The 14,699-nt window shown below is 35.7% G+C and overlaps 1 protein-coding gene across 1 annotated transcript in view; it reads left to right on the top strand.

The window, feature by feature from the left end:
* Positions 1-10,205, top strand: part of NIPAL2 (NIPA like domain containing 2) — a 130,399-nt gene extending 120,194 nt beyond the window's left edge. Inside the window, exons 9-11 of the mRNA XM_003760280.3 lie at positions 3,910-3,973; positions 5,165-5,259; positions 8,492-10,205. Coding sequence (XP_003760328.2) covers positions 3,910-3,973; positions 5,165-5,259; positions 8,492-8,604 — 272 coding nt within the window. The 3' untranslated portion in view covers positions 8,605-10,205. The remainder of the gene's footprint in view (positions 1-3,909; positions 3,974-5,164; positions 5,260-8,491) is intronic.
* The last annotated feature ends 4,494 nt before the right edge of the window (positions 10,206-14,699 follow it).

Genomic DNA, 14,699 nt, shown 5'->3' with positions numbered 1-14,699 from the left:
ATTGGTAGAGGGTTTCCTCATCTGGCACTTTCTTGTGCCAATGAAATCACAAGTCCAGTCCTTCCTCTCCACTAACATTTGTTCTTATTGAGAATTTAAAATTCAAAGAATATAACAAATCTCTCTCTCTCTCTCTCTCTCTCTCTCTCTCTCTCTCTCTCTCTTTCTCTGTGTGTGTGTGTGTGTGTGTATGTGTGTGTGTGTCTCCATCTCTGTCTTTTTCTCTGTCTCTCCCTCTTTGTCTCCATCTCCTTGTTTCTGTCTTTTTCTCTCTGTCTTTCTCTCCATATACATATATATATATATATACACACACATATACATATATACACATACATACATATATATGCACATATATCTATGTATGTATGTATATATATATAAACATACGTATTATATAATCCTCTAAGTTCTCTTCCTACTCTAAGAGAATGGTATAAGTAAATTGCTGTTCACATGTATGTTATAAAATTTAACATGTTATTTTAAAAATTATTTTTTTATATTATAAAAAAATTGGAATTTTACAAAGGAGATTAAATACAAATTGAAAGCTTAGTTTATGTTAATGGGAAACATAGACCTTCTCTATGTTTGTGTCAGAACTGGACCATCTCTGCTCAACAAATCAGTCAGTCAGTCAATAAGCATTCATTACATGCTTACTATGTGCTGGGCACTGTGGTAATTCTGGGAGGGGGGGGAGCAAAAGGACATCTTTAAGGAGCTCTTATTCTAATAGAGGAAATTATTCAAACACCTCTAAAAGTATAAAATAGAAGCAGATTAGGTGAAAGGCCATCTCAAAGGGAAGGCACTAGTAATGTTAAGAAGAGAAAGGCAGGAAATGCTGACAAAAACCCCACAGTAGATTTGATTTTAACTGCTTCTTAAAAGAAGCCTAGGAAGTTAGGGGACAGAGTTTAGGAGAGAAAGCACTGCAGGTCTGGGGAATGGCCAGTGAAAAAAAAAGAGTCAATATTGTTGAATCATAGAGTACATGGAAAGGAGCAAAGTTTCTAAGACTGAAAATGTAGCAAGGGGCCAAGTTATAAAGGACTTCAAATGCCAAACAGAGGCCTTTAAGTTTGATCCTGGAAGCAATGGGAGTTTACTGGAATTTATTGAGGAAAGGGATGACATGGGATGACATCCCACACTGTAGGAAAATCACTTGGACAGCTTTTATGATACCAATCAATTGAAGCTTCCTTATGCCAATTATGATTAATTATAATTAATATGTTAATTAAGAATTACTTATTAATCTAACTATCATTAATAGCTAGAAATTTCTAGGATTAGGATTAGTGACAACTAGTATGATTTCCCTAACATAGAATATAGGATAAACTGTTGGCCAGCTTCTCATCCCAAAAGTATCAATTTCACCAAAAGCTTCAAATCACAGGTCCTCTGAAGTATATCAGCCCTCTGCTCTATTTTATCTTATTTCTATTTATTTTTAACACTAAATTAGGTACTTTGAGGAATGCAAAAGTAATATTGGACATGGTACCTGTCTACAAAAAAAGGTTTACCATCTAATTTAAGCAATGACTGACACACATGAAATTAACAAACAGTATAACATACAATTAACAAACAATACCAAAAATGTCGTCATATAATGTTAGGTTGTATGCTATAACTGAATAGTTTGGTAGACATCAAAAAATAGTAAGGTAATAAAAAATTATTATCTTCTAAAAGAGTCAAAAGCCAATCATTCCCTGCCCCAAAGAAATTTTAAATCTAGCAGGAGAAACATTTTGCTATTGTTTTTTGGTCATTGTTGTATGTTCCTAATTTTTCATGATCCCATTTGGGCTTTTTTTGGCAAAGATATTACAGTGATTTGGCCATTTCCATCTCCAACTTATTTTATTTATTTTTATTATTATTAATTTTTTTTTTGCTGAGGCAATTGGGGTTAAGTGACTTGCCCAGGATCACACAGCTAGGAAGTGTCTGAGGCCAAATTTGAACTCAGGTCTTCCTGACTTCAGGGCTGGTGCTCTATCCACTACGCCAACTAGCTGCCCCTCCAACTTAATTTAAAGGTGAGAAAACCAAAGCAAACAGAGTTAAGTGACTTGTTAAGGAACCATTAGATATCTACAAACAAGTTAGACAGGGCAAATAGGAAGTAATTAAAAGAGAGTTTAAAGGGGTTGGAAGAGGCTTCCTATAAGAGATATGATTTTAATTAGGACTTAAAGGAAGCCAGTGATGATTAAGGACTAGACAAGTCAGAGGATTCATCATGGAGGCAGTTCTTAGTGGGTCCTTGAAGAATCCATAGTTTTTTAATACGAAGAAAGAAAGGGGGATATTCCAGGTTCAGGGGAGCAACATATGGGAAGAAATGATCATGAGCAATGAGGAGAGAGGCTTGATTACATCAAAGAGTGCATATTAAAGATTACTAGAAAATAATATCAAATAGGGACCAGATTCTATTAAAATACAATTCAATTTAATTCAGTTCAATTGAAAGCATTAAATAACTGCTTTGTACACTTTGCTCTCTAGGGAATACATAGGAAAAAAACCCAAATTCCCTATCCTCAAAGAGCTTATATTCAATTGAAAACCATGCAGCAGAATTTTAGTCATAAATATAATGAGATTCAGAGGCATATACATTGAAAGTTTTTGAACAGCAATGGCAATTGATGAAAGTTAACACTTAAGGATGATTAGTCTGATAGCAATATTCAAGGTGGATCTTTGGGAGTAGAAGCTTAAATAGAGATTATTAAGTATTTCAGGCATAAAGTAGGCTTGGTGTAGAGTTTGGACAGTGAGAATGGAGAGAAAGGGATGGTTTTTAAAAGGAACAATAAGCAGATTTTGATGACTAATTGAAAGAGAAGTGTAAACTAGAGAGAGATTCTGAAATATTTGAAGACAAAAACCTTCAGCCAGATCAAAACATTCCTATTTGTATGCATTCACATGAGTTATGCATAATGAATAACAATTGTAATGTGATATGATGTGTATGTGCAGCTGAAAACTTTTCTATGTGTTGTCTCCCCAATTCAAAAGTGAGCTCCTTTGGAAACTGGAACATCTTACTTTTCATTTTGAATCCAAGTGGCTTAGCAAGTGCTTGGCATATGGCACGCACCTAATAAATTCTTTTTCCTTCATTCATATGTGTACATATAAATATATATAGTGAGATTTTCTTTTCCAGTTTTAGAATAGTTACAGGGCAGAAGAGAAGAATGACTCAGTTGTGCAGAGATTCAGAACATCCATGACTTTGATGAACATAGCTGTGAATGCAGTTGATAGAAATGTTAGACTTGAAGTTCAGAGCTGACCTCAGATCTTAGCTGGATGACCCTGAACTTTCTTATCCCAGCCTGAAAAATGAAGATTAATAAGAGCACTTACCTCTCAAGGTTTTTGTGAAAATAAAATGAGATAAAATTTATAAAGCACTTTTGTAAACTTTAAAGTGCTCTATAAATGCTAGCTATCATTATTATTATAGTCACAATACTAAAATATATAGGACAATAAAGGACTAAAATTGCATATTCAGTGATCAGCAGTGCAGCTAAGTTGCACAGTGCATAGAGCACGAGGCCTAGAGTCAGGATGATTTGAAATTCAAACGTAGCTTAATGTTTTCTACCTGTGTGAAGCTGGACAAGTCACTTTATACTGTTTGCCTCCATTCCCTTATCTGTCAAATGAGCTGGAGAAGGAAATAGCAAACTCCTCCAATATTCCTGCCAAGAAAACTCCAAATGAGATCATGAAAAGTCAGATATGACTGAACAACATTTACTTAAAACCAAAAATGTCACAATATTGTTGTTAGAAATGAATCTTATGTGGGTAAAGGCATGACAAATATGTAATTCATTTTTATCTTTGATCCCATTCTAGGAATTATATTTTATCAAGAATTCCTAGGGGCAGCTTTGCTTAGTGCATTTATGTACCTTTTTGGGTGAGTATTCTAAAAACTTGCTAGAAAACTAACAAACTGAAAAGAAAAATTCCTTTTTGAAATACCTGAATGTGGAATCATATTCTTTGGTAACATGTATATATACAAATCAAACATTTACTGATAATACATCACAATTTTGCAACCCCCACATGTAGTTATGAGACCCTATATGGGGTCACAAAAACATTTTAAGAAACTTTGAACTAGAAAATCATTTTTTGGCCCAGTCCATGGAACCATCATCACAGCCTGAAACAGACCCACAAAAATCCACAAGATGCTCTCTAGCAAAAACTATAGGAGTTTTATAAGACCACTCATGCCCTTGGAACCACCAGATAGAAAGGAAATTTTATTAGAACAGTCTCAGAGTTGGGGCTTAAAAATATTCTGTGATGGTATAGTTCTGCAGTTTTCAAAGTCCTTTGATGTGGGTCCCTAGTGTGGGGATTTAGTGATTATAATCCCTGACATTCATCCTAAGAAGACTGGAAGCCCTAAAAAGTCCCTATGTTGTCACTGAGCTCTTGGAAATAATCAGCTAACTAGCATTTATTAGGCACTTATGCTATGCTAGACACACGCCAGGCACTGAGGATATAGGCATAAATCAAAGTAGTGGGTGTATAAGACTTGTTCCTTTGTACATGCAATGACAGCTTTCTGACCATGTACTCACTCAATCTTAATTACGCCATAAAATTCCAACTCTAGTTCTGTTTTTTTTTTAACTTTAAACAAGAAAAATGTCTACTTGAAAATGTAATTTTACAAAACTTCTGGATCTGAACCCTGTAATTGATCTTAAGGCCAAGGACAATGAAATGTCCTAGAAAATTAAAGAATCCTTTTTTAAAAAAAACATATGTTGAGTAACAGTAATAGGGAAGGGCATGCAGAGCAACAGATAATACCTCATCTCTACCCAAAGAGACTAGAGCTTGATTTAGCCAACCAGATGGTGAAAATATGGAGTGAGAATTTATGAGAAGCCACCCAAACCTCAACTTTGGGTACAAGCATCCTCAGCCACAACAAGGACGAGTGGCGGTCAGCTCACTACGAATGAGAAACAGAATGAACGAAACCATTGGAATTTGTGTTGCTACTGGGAGCATGAGGTCCCAGCTACTTGTTTCTTTAAATAATGGATAGTTTCACTTTTCTTGACAGTCACTATTGTTGCAGGTGTTTTCTGTCCTTTTTTGGAGTGGTTTTGGTCACAAGAAATCGAGACAAGGAACATTTACAACAATCATATATTGATTTTGGACAAATTCCTGGTAAGATTTCAAACTCTTTAACTTATTCACAGAAATTCCTATCATCACTAATCAATCAATTCACCCACAGGCATTTTTTAATGGGCCAGGCTTTGGGGATATAAAAATGAAACAGTCTCTGTCCTCAGAGAGCTTAAATTCTACTGGAGAAAACAGTGTTTTCACAGATAAGTAAATATAGGCATGTGTGTTATACATATGTATATATATATATATATATATACACACAGATATATGTATACATACACATACACACATATATATAGGATACAATAATAGAAAGAAATGCAGAAAAAGAGGGAGACATTGCTATTTCTGAATGACAGGTGCACTGTAACCAACTATACTGTCTCGAGCAGCCGATTAAATTTTTAGTATGAGCATTAATACCCAGAAAATTGGCAAACACTCTAAATTAAAACTTAGATTATTGCTTCATTGATTATCTAGACTTAATAGACTTAATTTAATTTATATGATTAATATTTCATTATTACTTTAGACTTAATAAAGTAATAATGAAATATTAATCATGTAAATTAAATTGTGTTATGAATAAATTTTTCTTGAAGAGTCAATTGTTAGACATTTACCAGTAGTATATCCCTGTCCGTGTGACACCATGTGTGACTTTCCTGGAATTTCTGCACTACTAGGCCTAGTTCTGCCCTCTGAGGCCAAGTAGAACAAATTTAATTCAGATAGCTATCTAAAGATACATCCCGTTCTTTCTCCTGATCCCTGCCTCTGTCAGCACATCACCACCTTCCTTAAAGTGTGCTCTGAGGAAAGAAATACCATACGCTATCTGTGTCTAGCCAATATCCTTCTCACTGCTCCCTTAAGGCTTTGATCTCCAGGAGAAAAAGAAGACCATCCAAAAGATTCTCATAGACTTACACATTGAAAATTTGGCTGAAATTTTTTAAATAGTGTACCACTGGACAAAGACATGAACTATATAAAGGCAGAGTGTCCATAGCAAATAATGGCCTCCATGACAAGATCTCATTAACTATTAACTTATAATAAATACTTTTGTGACATAACCACAAGCCTGGGGGAAAGTAATAAATTTTGTAGGCCAATAACAAAAAAATGCTTTATTTTATTACATGTGTAATGGGGGCTATGTGATCTGAATAGAAAAAAGAAGAAATAGCAAGTTAGAAGAAGTTTATATGGACTAGTAAATGCTTTACCAACATGTGGAGCACTGGAAAAACTGTAGTTAAGGAAAAGAAAAAGAACTATGAGTCCTTTATACTGAATATGAAATTTTTTTAAACTAGCATTTATTAAGTACCTATTACTTGCCAAGGACTATGTTAAATGGTTTACAAATATGATCATATTTGATCTTCATAACAACCCTAGGAGGTAGGTGCTATTATTATCTCCATTTATAGATGAGAAAACTGAAGCTGAGTTTAAATGAATTGCCCAGGGTCATATGGCTATTACATGTCTGAAGCCAAATGAACTTGTCTTCCTAACTCCGAGATCAGAGATTTATCCCATTGTGCCACATTTTTTGATACAGTTCTGTCTGGCATTTCATTTCCTACATAATCTCTTCCCTTCCTGCTTTTCCAGTATGCTTATTTCTTTACTCCCTCTGTGTGCTCTGTGATTCAGTGACATAGATTTCCTGGTTGTTCCTCAAACAAGTCACCCATCTCCAGATTCCCTGGCTATCCCCCTTGCCAGGAATACTCCCTCTTCACCTCTGCTTCTGGACTTCCTGGCTTTTTTCAAGTTGCTGCTCAGATCTCACTACTAATGCCTTCCCCTTCAAGATTACCTGCCTTCTTCCCTAAATATATCTTGTAGGCACAGCATCCATTCATTCATTCCTGCCCTACTCTTCATGAGTCTGTGGACCATAGCATCTCAGTGCTATCCATGAAGTTTCCTTGACAAAGATACTGAAACAGTTCACTATTTCCTTCTCCAGTGGATTAAGGCAAATTAGCTGGTTGGTTGATTGATTGGATGGTGTCCTTCATTCTCAAAGGACAAAATGACATTGCTATGTTAGAATCAAGTTAGTGGGTCTGACTGTGGCTGATCAGACCAAGCTCAGAATGCTCTGCCACAGGTCAGACCCAAATAGTCCCTGTGAACATTTGAGGTGACTTCTTTAACTTTGTATATCTTGGATTTCTTCTTAATTGATCATATGACATAGAAGACACTGGGACAGGAACACCCAGCATGGCTTATCTTCATCAGAGAATGTGTTGTGTATATAAGGAGAGAAGGCCTGTGTCTATAAGCAAAGCAGAATTGGATTAGCTTAAAAGAATTAAGGCAGAGATTAAGTGATTTGCCCAGTTTGCACAGTAGTAACTGTATGTGGGCACATTTGAACTCAGGTCTTCCTTACTCCAAGCCCAGCACTCTATTCACTGCCTCCAATCTTGTATATAAGTAGTTATTCACATGTTATCTTCCCCACTGGAAGGTGAGCTCCTTGAGAGAAAAGAGCTGGGTTTTTTTGTAACTCTTTGTTTTTCATTGTATCTTCAATATGTTGCACAATGCCTGATTCATTGTAAATGTTTAATAAATGCTTGTTGACTTAAGTATTTATATGACTTTGAATAAGTCAAAGGAACATTGCTCTAGAATTATAAAGAACCTCAAAAGCCATCTAGTCCAAATTTCCCATTTAATAGATGAGGAAACTGAGTACTCAAGATCATATAGGTTTTATCAAAAGTAGGATCTGAATCTAGTTCGTGAGTCTAAGTACAGAGACAATATTGTTTCCATTGTACCACACTGCTTCCTCTAGTGTTTTTGAGCTTCAGTTACCTTGCCCAGTTAAATAGGGATATTTCTATTAGCTACATTATAGGATTATTGTGATGGAAACACTTTTTAAACCATTAAAATGCTATGTGAATTTACTTAATATGGGTATTTGCAAACAGTGTCTTATGGTAGATTAGAGAGTTGAATTTAATCAAGAAAGCCTGGATTCAAGACCCACTTTTTACAAATACTGACTTTATGATCCTGAGGAAGTTAAAGTTCTAATTTTCCCAGGCAACTGTCTAAGACTATAAACCATTAACAGTTTCTGATGAGCTCTAGTAGAGGGAAGATTTCAAACTCCAAGAAACACAAGCTCCTTCCACTGATGAAATCACTGCTCTGGACCAAAAGGGGGAATTAGAAGAAAAAAACTTGAAGGATTTTTACAAAATTCTTCTTATCCCCACAGGGAAACAAATGTTGGACAAAATCCAGCCAGAGGCCAATGGCCAAACCTATGGAACTTTGCCTGATGAAAGCAACTCCACGAAGAGCTCAGGCAGAGAGAAGAAAGACATCTGAATGCCAAGAGGAACATTTGTTGGCCTGTTATTTAATACTACCTTTAAAGCAAACTGCACATGTCCTATTTGTGGCAAAAGTTATTTTATGGTGACATTTGTTCATATTGTCTCAGTGTTTCCTGCCTCTCTCCTCTTGGGACAATCATGTGCCTGCTCAGCTTTGAGAAACTAATGCTTTCTGAAAACCGAAAAGTCTAGAAATGTAATCTGCAATTACTTTAATGCTCCAGACCTCTGACTAGTCATCATTTATTTGTCCTTGTAAAGTTTAAATACTTCATAGATGAGTGTTTGTGTGTGTTCGGATATGTGTGTATACATATGCAGGTGCATCCTATTTCATATTCAAACCAAATGTATTTGGGAGGAATCAGTTTCTCTACTTTATAATCACTTCTTCTTACCTACTCCTGACATACTTCTAAGAAAAAGAGGCTTTATACCATTTCTTTTTATGAGGGAGAATTATTTAAAGCATACTAATAAAGAACTAATCCTTGGAGTCCTAGATTAGTTCGGTGAATCATCTTTTCTAAAAATCAAAGCTTTTGCAGTCATCCTTTGAAAATTAAGGGCCTTTTGTAGACTGGAATTTTTTTTTCAGCAGTACACTCTAATTATGGACCTCAAAGCTTAATATCCTTGGCTGGTTTATTTAAAAAAAAAAAAAACAATGCCCTATTTAAAATAGGAAAGTTTTAATAGAAAAGCATACTCTATAAAGTTAAGTTATGATAATCACTGATATTTATATGTACTTTCAAGTTTGCAAATCGCTTTCCATAAATTATCTCATCTTAACCTCATAAGAACTTTGTGAGGTAGGTAGGTAGGTACCTATTTTATAGGTACATAATATCCCTATTTTTATAGATGAGGAAATTGAAGCTCAGAAAGGTTAAATGTCAGAGGCGGGATCTTAGCTGTGTCCAAATCCAGTCTTCCATCTATTTTGTTGTACTGCTGAATTTTCCTACAAAAAAAATTAAGAATTTAAAAGTCCAGATTCTTCTAGCTCTGATGCTTTGATGTAATAATTGAGCTTGAAGAAAAATCTTTATATGTTATATACATATATTTGCCTTTCATCATGATGTCTTTGACAGATTGTACAATCCAGTTTTTTTTTAATCAGCAAAGATGTCAGAATTCCTATTCAAATTATTAGTAATATTCTCAGCTGCCATGTGCTGTTTTTATTGCAGGTAATTAGTTCAGAGATTTTGAATGCCTTTCTAGGTAAAGAGAGACTTACACTGTTGAAGAGTTGAATTTTAACTGAATTTTAACCTATACCTAATTATGGGAAGAGCCTATAAATGAGTTATAACTTTCCAGAGTTCATAAGCAGAAAACAGACTGAGGCAGGAATTCTGTGACAGATCACCTTTTGATCACATTTACTTCCATGCAAAATTGATTTGTAGTGTGTCACACATGAATTGAGTTGAACAAGCATTTCTTAAACATTTTTCTTACTATGCACAAAACATCATGCCTGGTTCTATAGAGAGGATACTTTGATGAGTATAATCATCTAGACCTTTAAGTAACTCAAAATCTAGTAGGTAAGGAATAAATTACCGTTGTTTCATTTCAGTTATGTTTGATTCTTCATGACCCCTTTGGCAATTGTTTTTGGCAAGATATTGGAGTGCTTTACCATTTCCTTTTCCAGGTCATTTTTACAGATGAGGAAACTGAGACAAACAAGGTTAAGTGACTTGCCCAGGGTCACACAGCTTATACATGTCTGAGACCAGATTTAAACTCATGAAGATGATTCTAAGCCCAATGTTCTAGCTGCTGAGCCACCCAGCAGCAAGAAATAGCTATTCAAATTACTATAGTAAAAGGTAGAATGTTAAGTCCAATTCAACAATTATTATTAAGCATTTTACCATGTTCAAAGTACTATGTTAAATGCCAAGGATTCAAAGACCTTTGGTAACACAGCCTGCCCATTCTGTCCTCCAATCCCCATATCTTTAGTTTCCTTGCTAGTACTTCTCTTGGAGCATGCCCTCCTTATCTCTGCCTCTCAGAAGAAGCCCTGGCTTCCTTAAAAGCTCAGTTCAGGCACCATATCCCAATCCTACTTCATCTTTGAGAGTTTATTTTAGATGAAAATAAATCTCCAGAGAGAAGAAAATAGTCCACACTGATCCAGACCATACTGTTCTTAATGCTGTCTCTGGACTTTCAGCTCACTGACCATCTAACCCAACTCTTTGTTTTGATATTTTAGCTAGTGCTTTATAGAGTATCTCATCATTCCCTGATGGTGCCTTCAATCAATCAACAAGCATTTATATGAAGTGCTGTGCTCTGTGCTCTGGGGTAATGGACAAACGTTTCCCTGACCTCAAGGAGGTCATTATATTCCAAGCAATAGGGTGAGAAGGAGATGTACACTGGTGTACAGATAGAAATGAAATAGGAATCTAGTGCATTATATACCCTATTGGCTTGCTAAGATATCCCTATATCTAGAGGATAATGAGATAATTTTATAAGAGAATTGTTATAATGAGCAAGAGAAGTACCTTGAGGAAACAGACTATGGAGCATGTGTAGACATCCTGAACTTATTCTTGTTGGTTAGCTACACATAAGAAGAAGTTGCCAAGGCTTTCCAAAAATCCTGTAATTTCAACTATGGTCTCTTTGTTTCATTTGCTTTTATGGGATCTCAGTAACTCATTTCTTCATAGCATCCAATGAAAGGAATTTCATGTCCAGTCTTGGGAATGTCAAAAGTTTGGAAAAGCAGGTAGTTTAATGGAACTGCAATGCTAGTCATTAGCCCCTAGTACATGAAGAAATATAGCCAATAGCAGTAGAAAAATGCCACCCACAATTCTCTCAGGTCACCTAAGACCCTGAAGGGCAGACATAGCCTGCTTTGGCTTTGAGCAAGAGCCAGAGCAACCATTTAATATGGATTAGCTTTTTTGAAGGAATATTTACTTCGAAAATATATCAAGGACAAATGTACCAACATTTTCCTCCAATACCTCTGAGCCAAACTCTACCTTGGAGAGACAACTTTGCTAGATGATGAGCCATGACCTGTATGCTAAAACCTCATTGCATAATATATAATAAGGCATAATAATATAAGCATAATGTTAGACAGCCAGGTGGCTCAATGAATAGACCATTGGCTCTGGAGTCAAGAAGACTTGAGTTCAAATCCAGACTCAGACACTTAGCAAGTCACTTGATCTTTATCTTGATTAACTGGAGAAAAAAAATGGCCACTATTCCAGGATCTTTTCCAAGAAACACACCTCCACCCTCAGATGAACAGTAACATGAAGAGTTGCATACATCTGAATGACCAAACAACAACAAATCTGCAAAACAAATATGGGATACCTTGGAGAGGGACAGAACTGATAGATGGATGTATTAGCAGAAAACCTACACAAGTGAAAGAACTAAATTTGGGGGAGTATTATATATTTGTTGTTGCTCAGTTGTATTCAACTCTTTACTCCATAGATGGTCTATGGGGTTTTCTTGACAAGGATACTGGAGTAGGTGGCCATTTCTTTCTCCAGTAGAATAAGTCAAGCAAGATTAAATGGCTTGCTCAGGGTCACAGTATCTGTGTATCTGAAGTTGTATCTGAAGCTGAATTTGAGCTCAGGCCTTCTTGACTCCAGGCTCAGTGTTCTTGCCACCAAGCTGCCCTTTCAGAATATAGATTACACTAATATGGACATATGTTTTGTTTAACTTCATATGTTATAATTGATATCATATTACTTGGCTTCTCAAGGAGTGAGGGAGGGGTGGTAGATAAGGAGAGAATTTATAATTCAATATTTTAAAAAATGAATGTTAAAATTTTCTTCATGCATTTGGAAAATATTTAACAAAATAAATATTAATATTTTTAAAAAGAATATAGGGTCATATTCTGGATCCTTAAACTTAACTAACATCTTTTATATAGAGGAAATGAAAATAGAAAATATGGTATATTTATCACTTGTTAAATTCCTTGCTCCTTTTGATAGTTCCCATTTAGATCCCCAAATAGCTAGATTAGAAAGATCTTTATTGAACCCACACTCCAGGTTGATAATAGTGTTGGGATGAGTAATAAGGCTCCTCCCATCCAGCAGATTAAAATAGAGGCCTTTACCTTCTGCTTATGTCTCAGTTTACATGCCTATAAACCCTATAATTTGTAATACTTATGTGAACAGGATCACTCAAAAAAAGAAAATAAAGGAAAATTTTCCTTAAAGTGGTGAGTCAGAATGTGGATTCCAATTTTTACCCCCCTGGGTCATAGGAAGTCTGTTCTATAACCAAGAAGTCAGACAGATTTAATAAATTTTCTTTATCTCTGAGCTCTTGAAGAGAAATGTCAATGAATAGCAGGTGAGATGGATTCCAGCAGAGGCAGATGTGGCAAGATGAGCACACTAACATAGCCATAGTGATGGATTTAAGAAGCACAATTTCTTTTTTGTTATACCAAATATGTTTATTTTTTAAAATTTCAATAGCATTTTACCTTTCCAATTAGATGTAAAGATAGTTTTCAACATTCATTTTTGTTTTGTTTTGTATTTGGATTGTTTTTTAAATCCAGTAGTATTTTATTTTTAATACATGTAAAGATATTCAACATTTATTTTTGTAAAATTTTGTGTTCCAAATATTTCTCCTTCCTTCCTTTACCTCCCCCCTCCCTAAGACAGCAAGCAATCTAATACAGGTTAAATATCTGTAATCCCTTTAAATGTATTTCCATATTTGGTATCAGCCTAAATTTTTGTAAGATTTTGAGTTCCAAAATTTTTTTCTCCCTCCCTCCTTTACCTCCCTCCTCCCCAAGACAGCAAGCAATCTGATATAGGTTATCCATGTACATTGATTTTGTAAATAATAATATCTTTTCATTTTTCAAAATACATGCAAAGATAGTTTTCAACAGTCACCCTTGCAAAACTTGGAAAAAGCACAATTTCTGAAGGCAGATACACTTCTGCTTGATGAGCTGTCACTTCCAAAGGCAATCTATCAAGACAGGTAGTTGTTGTCATACTCAGCTATCTCCTAGAAATGTGTATGACAGTTACCAGGATCAACCCTTTCAGCAGCCACCAAGGATGAATTTATTGACATTGTGAAATTGGCTGTCAGGAACAGGCCTTTTACCTGACAGTGGCAGGTGAGTTTGTGTGTGTGTGTGTGTGTGTGTGTGTGTGTGTGTGTGTGTGAATACCAGGAGATTCAAGTTGGGCATGAAAGCATGACAGTGGTGGGCATGTATCCTAAGTCAGCCAGCAAAGTTTTGAAGCATTCTAAATTGATCAGTGACCCAATCCTTGAGTCAAATCCAGCATTATTATTTGGAGAATTATGTGGAGAATTGTCTGGCTCATCAACATACTCATTTTCATTACCTTCATGCCTCTTCAAAAGAAAAAAAAAAGGAAAATCTACATGTACAGAATTTCCATTAAAAAAATATAGACCAGTCTGAGAATATTAAATTTAGGTTGAAATGTTTTAGTCCTTGCTGTCTCTTATTACCTAGCGCTTGGAACTTGTTAGACCCAAGGGACAAAGTTCCCACCCAAGAATTCTTGGGTCCATCCCCTTTCTTTCTCATCAGCCTTGGGATGCAGGACAGCTTGCTTCCTACCATGCCAAGAGAGTCATTCACTGTCTGGAGACTCTGCTGAGCCCAAAGAATAGTGTTTTTTTCCTAATAAGGGAGAAAATCCATCCTCTCATGTCAGGGCTTGTTGAGCATTAAAGAACACCAATTCCAGCATAAAGGACAAGTGGCAGTCCTGAAATCTAATAATTGTAATGATTCTGGGGTGGAATCTGCTAAGCCAGGCCCCTGCCAGAAATTTCACTGAATTCTAGGCAAGATGGTCTCCATGTTCCAAGAAAGAATCTCCTAACTAGAGACTTGGCAAGTGGACACATGTTTGGTGTCTTAACTAAGTCAATCAGTTCCTAATGGGGCTCTAGCACTAATGGACCGAAGCCACTTTGCACATTTGAGATGTTAACATACATTCACAAGGGATAATCCCTTCAATATGTATGAGTTCT

The sequence above is a fragment of the Sarcophilus harrisii genome, chromosome 1 (genome assembly GCF_902635505.1).
Source record: "Sarcophilus harrisii chromosome 1, mSarHar1.11, whole genome shotgun sequence".
NCBI lineage: Eukaryota > Metazoa > Chordata > Mammalia > Dasyuromorphia > Dasyuridae > Sarcophilus > Sarcophilus harrisii.
Note: the sequence above shows the minus strand (reverse complement) of the source record. Positions and strands in the feature narration are given on the sequence as shown.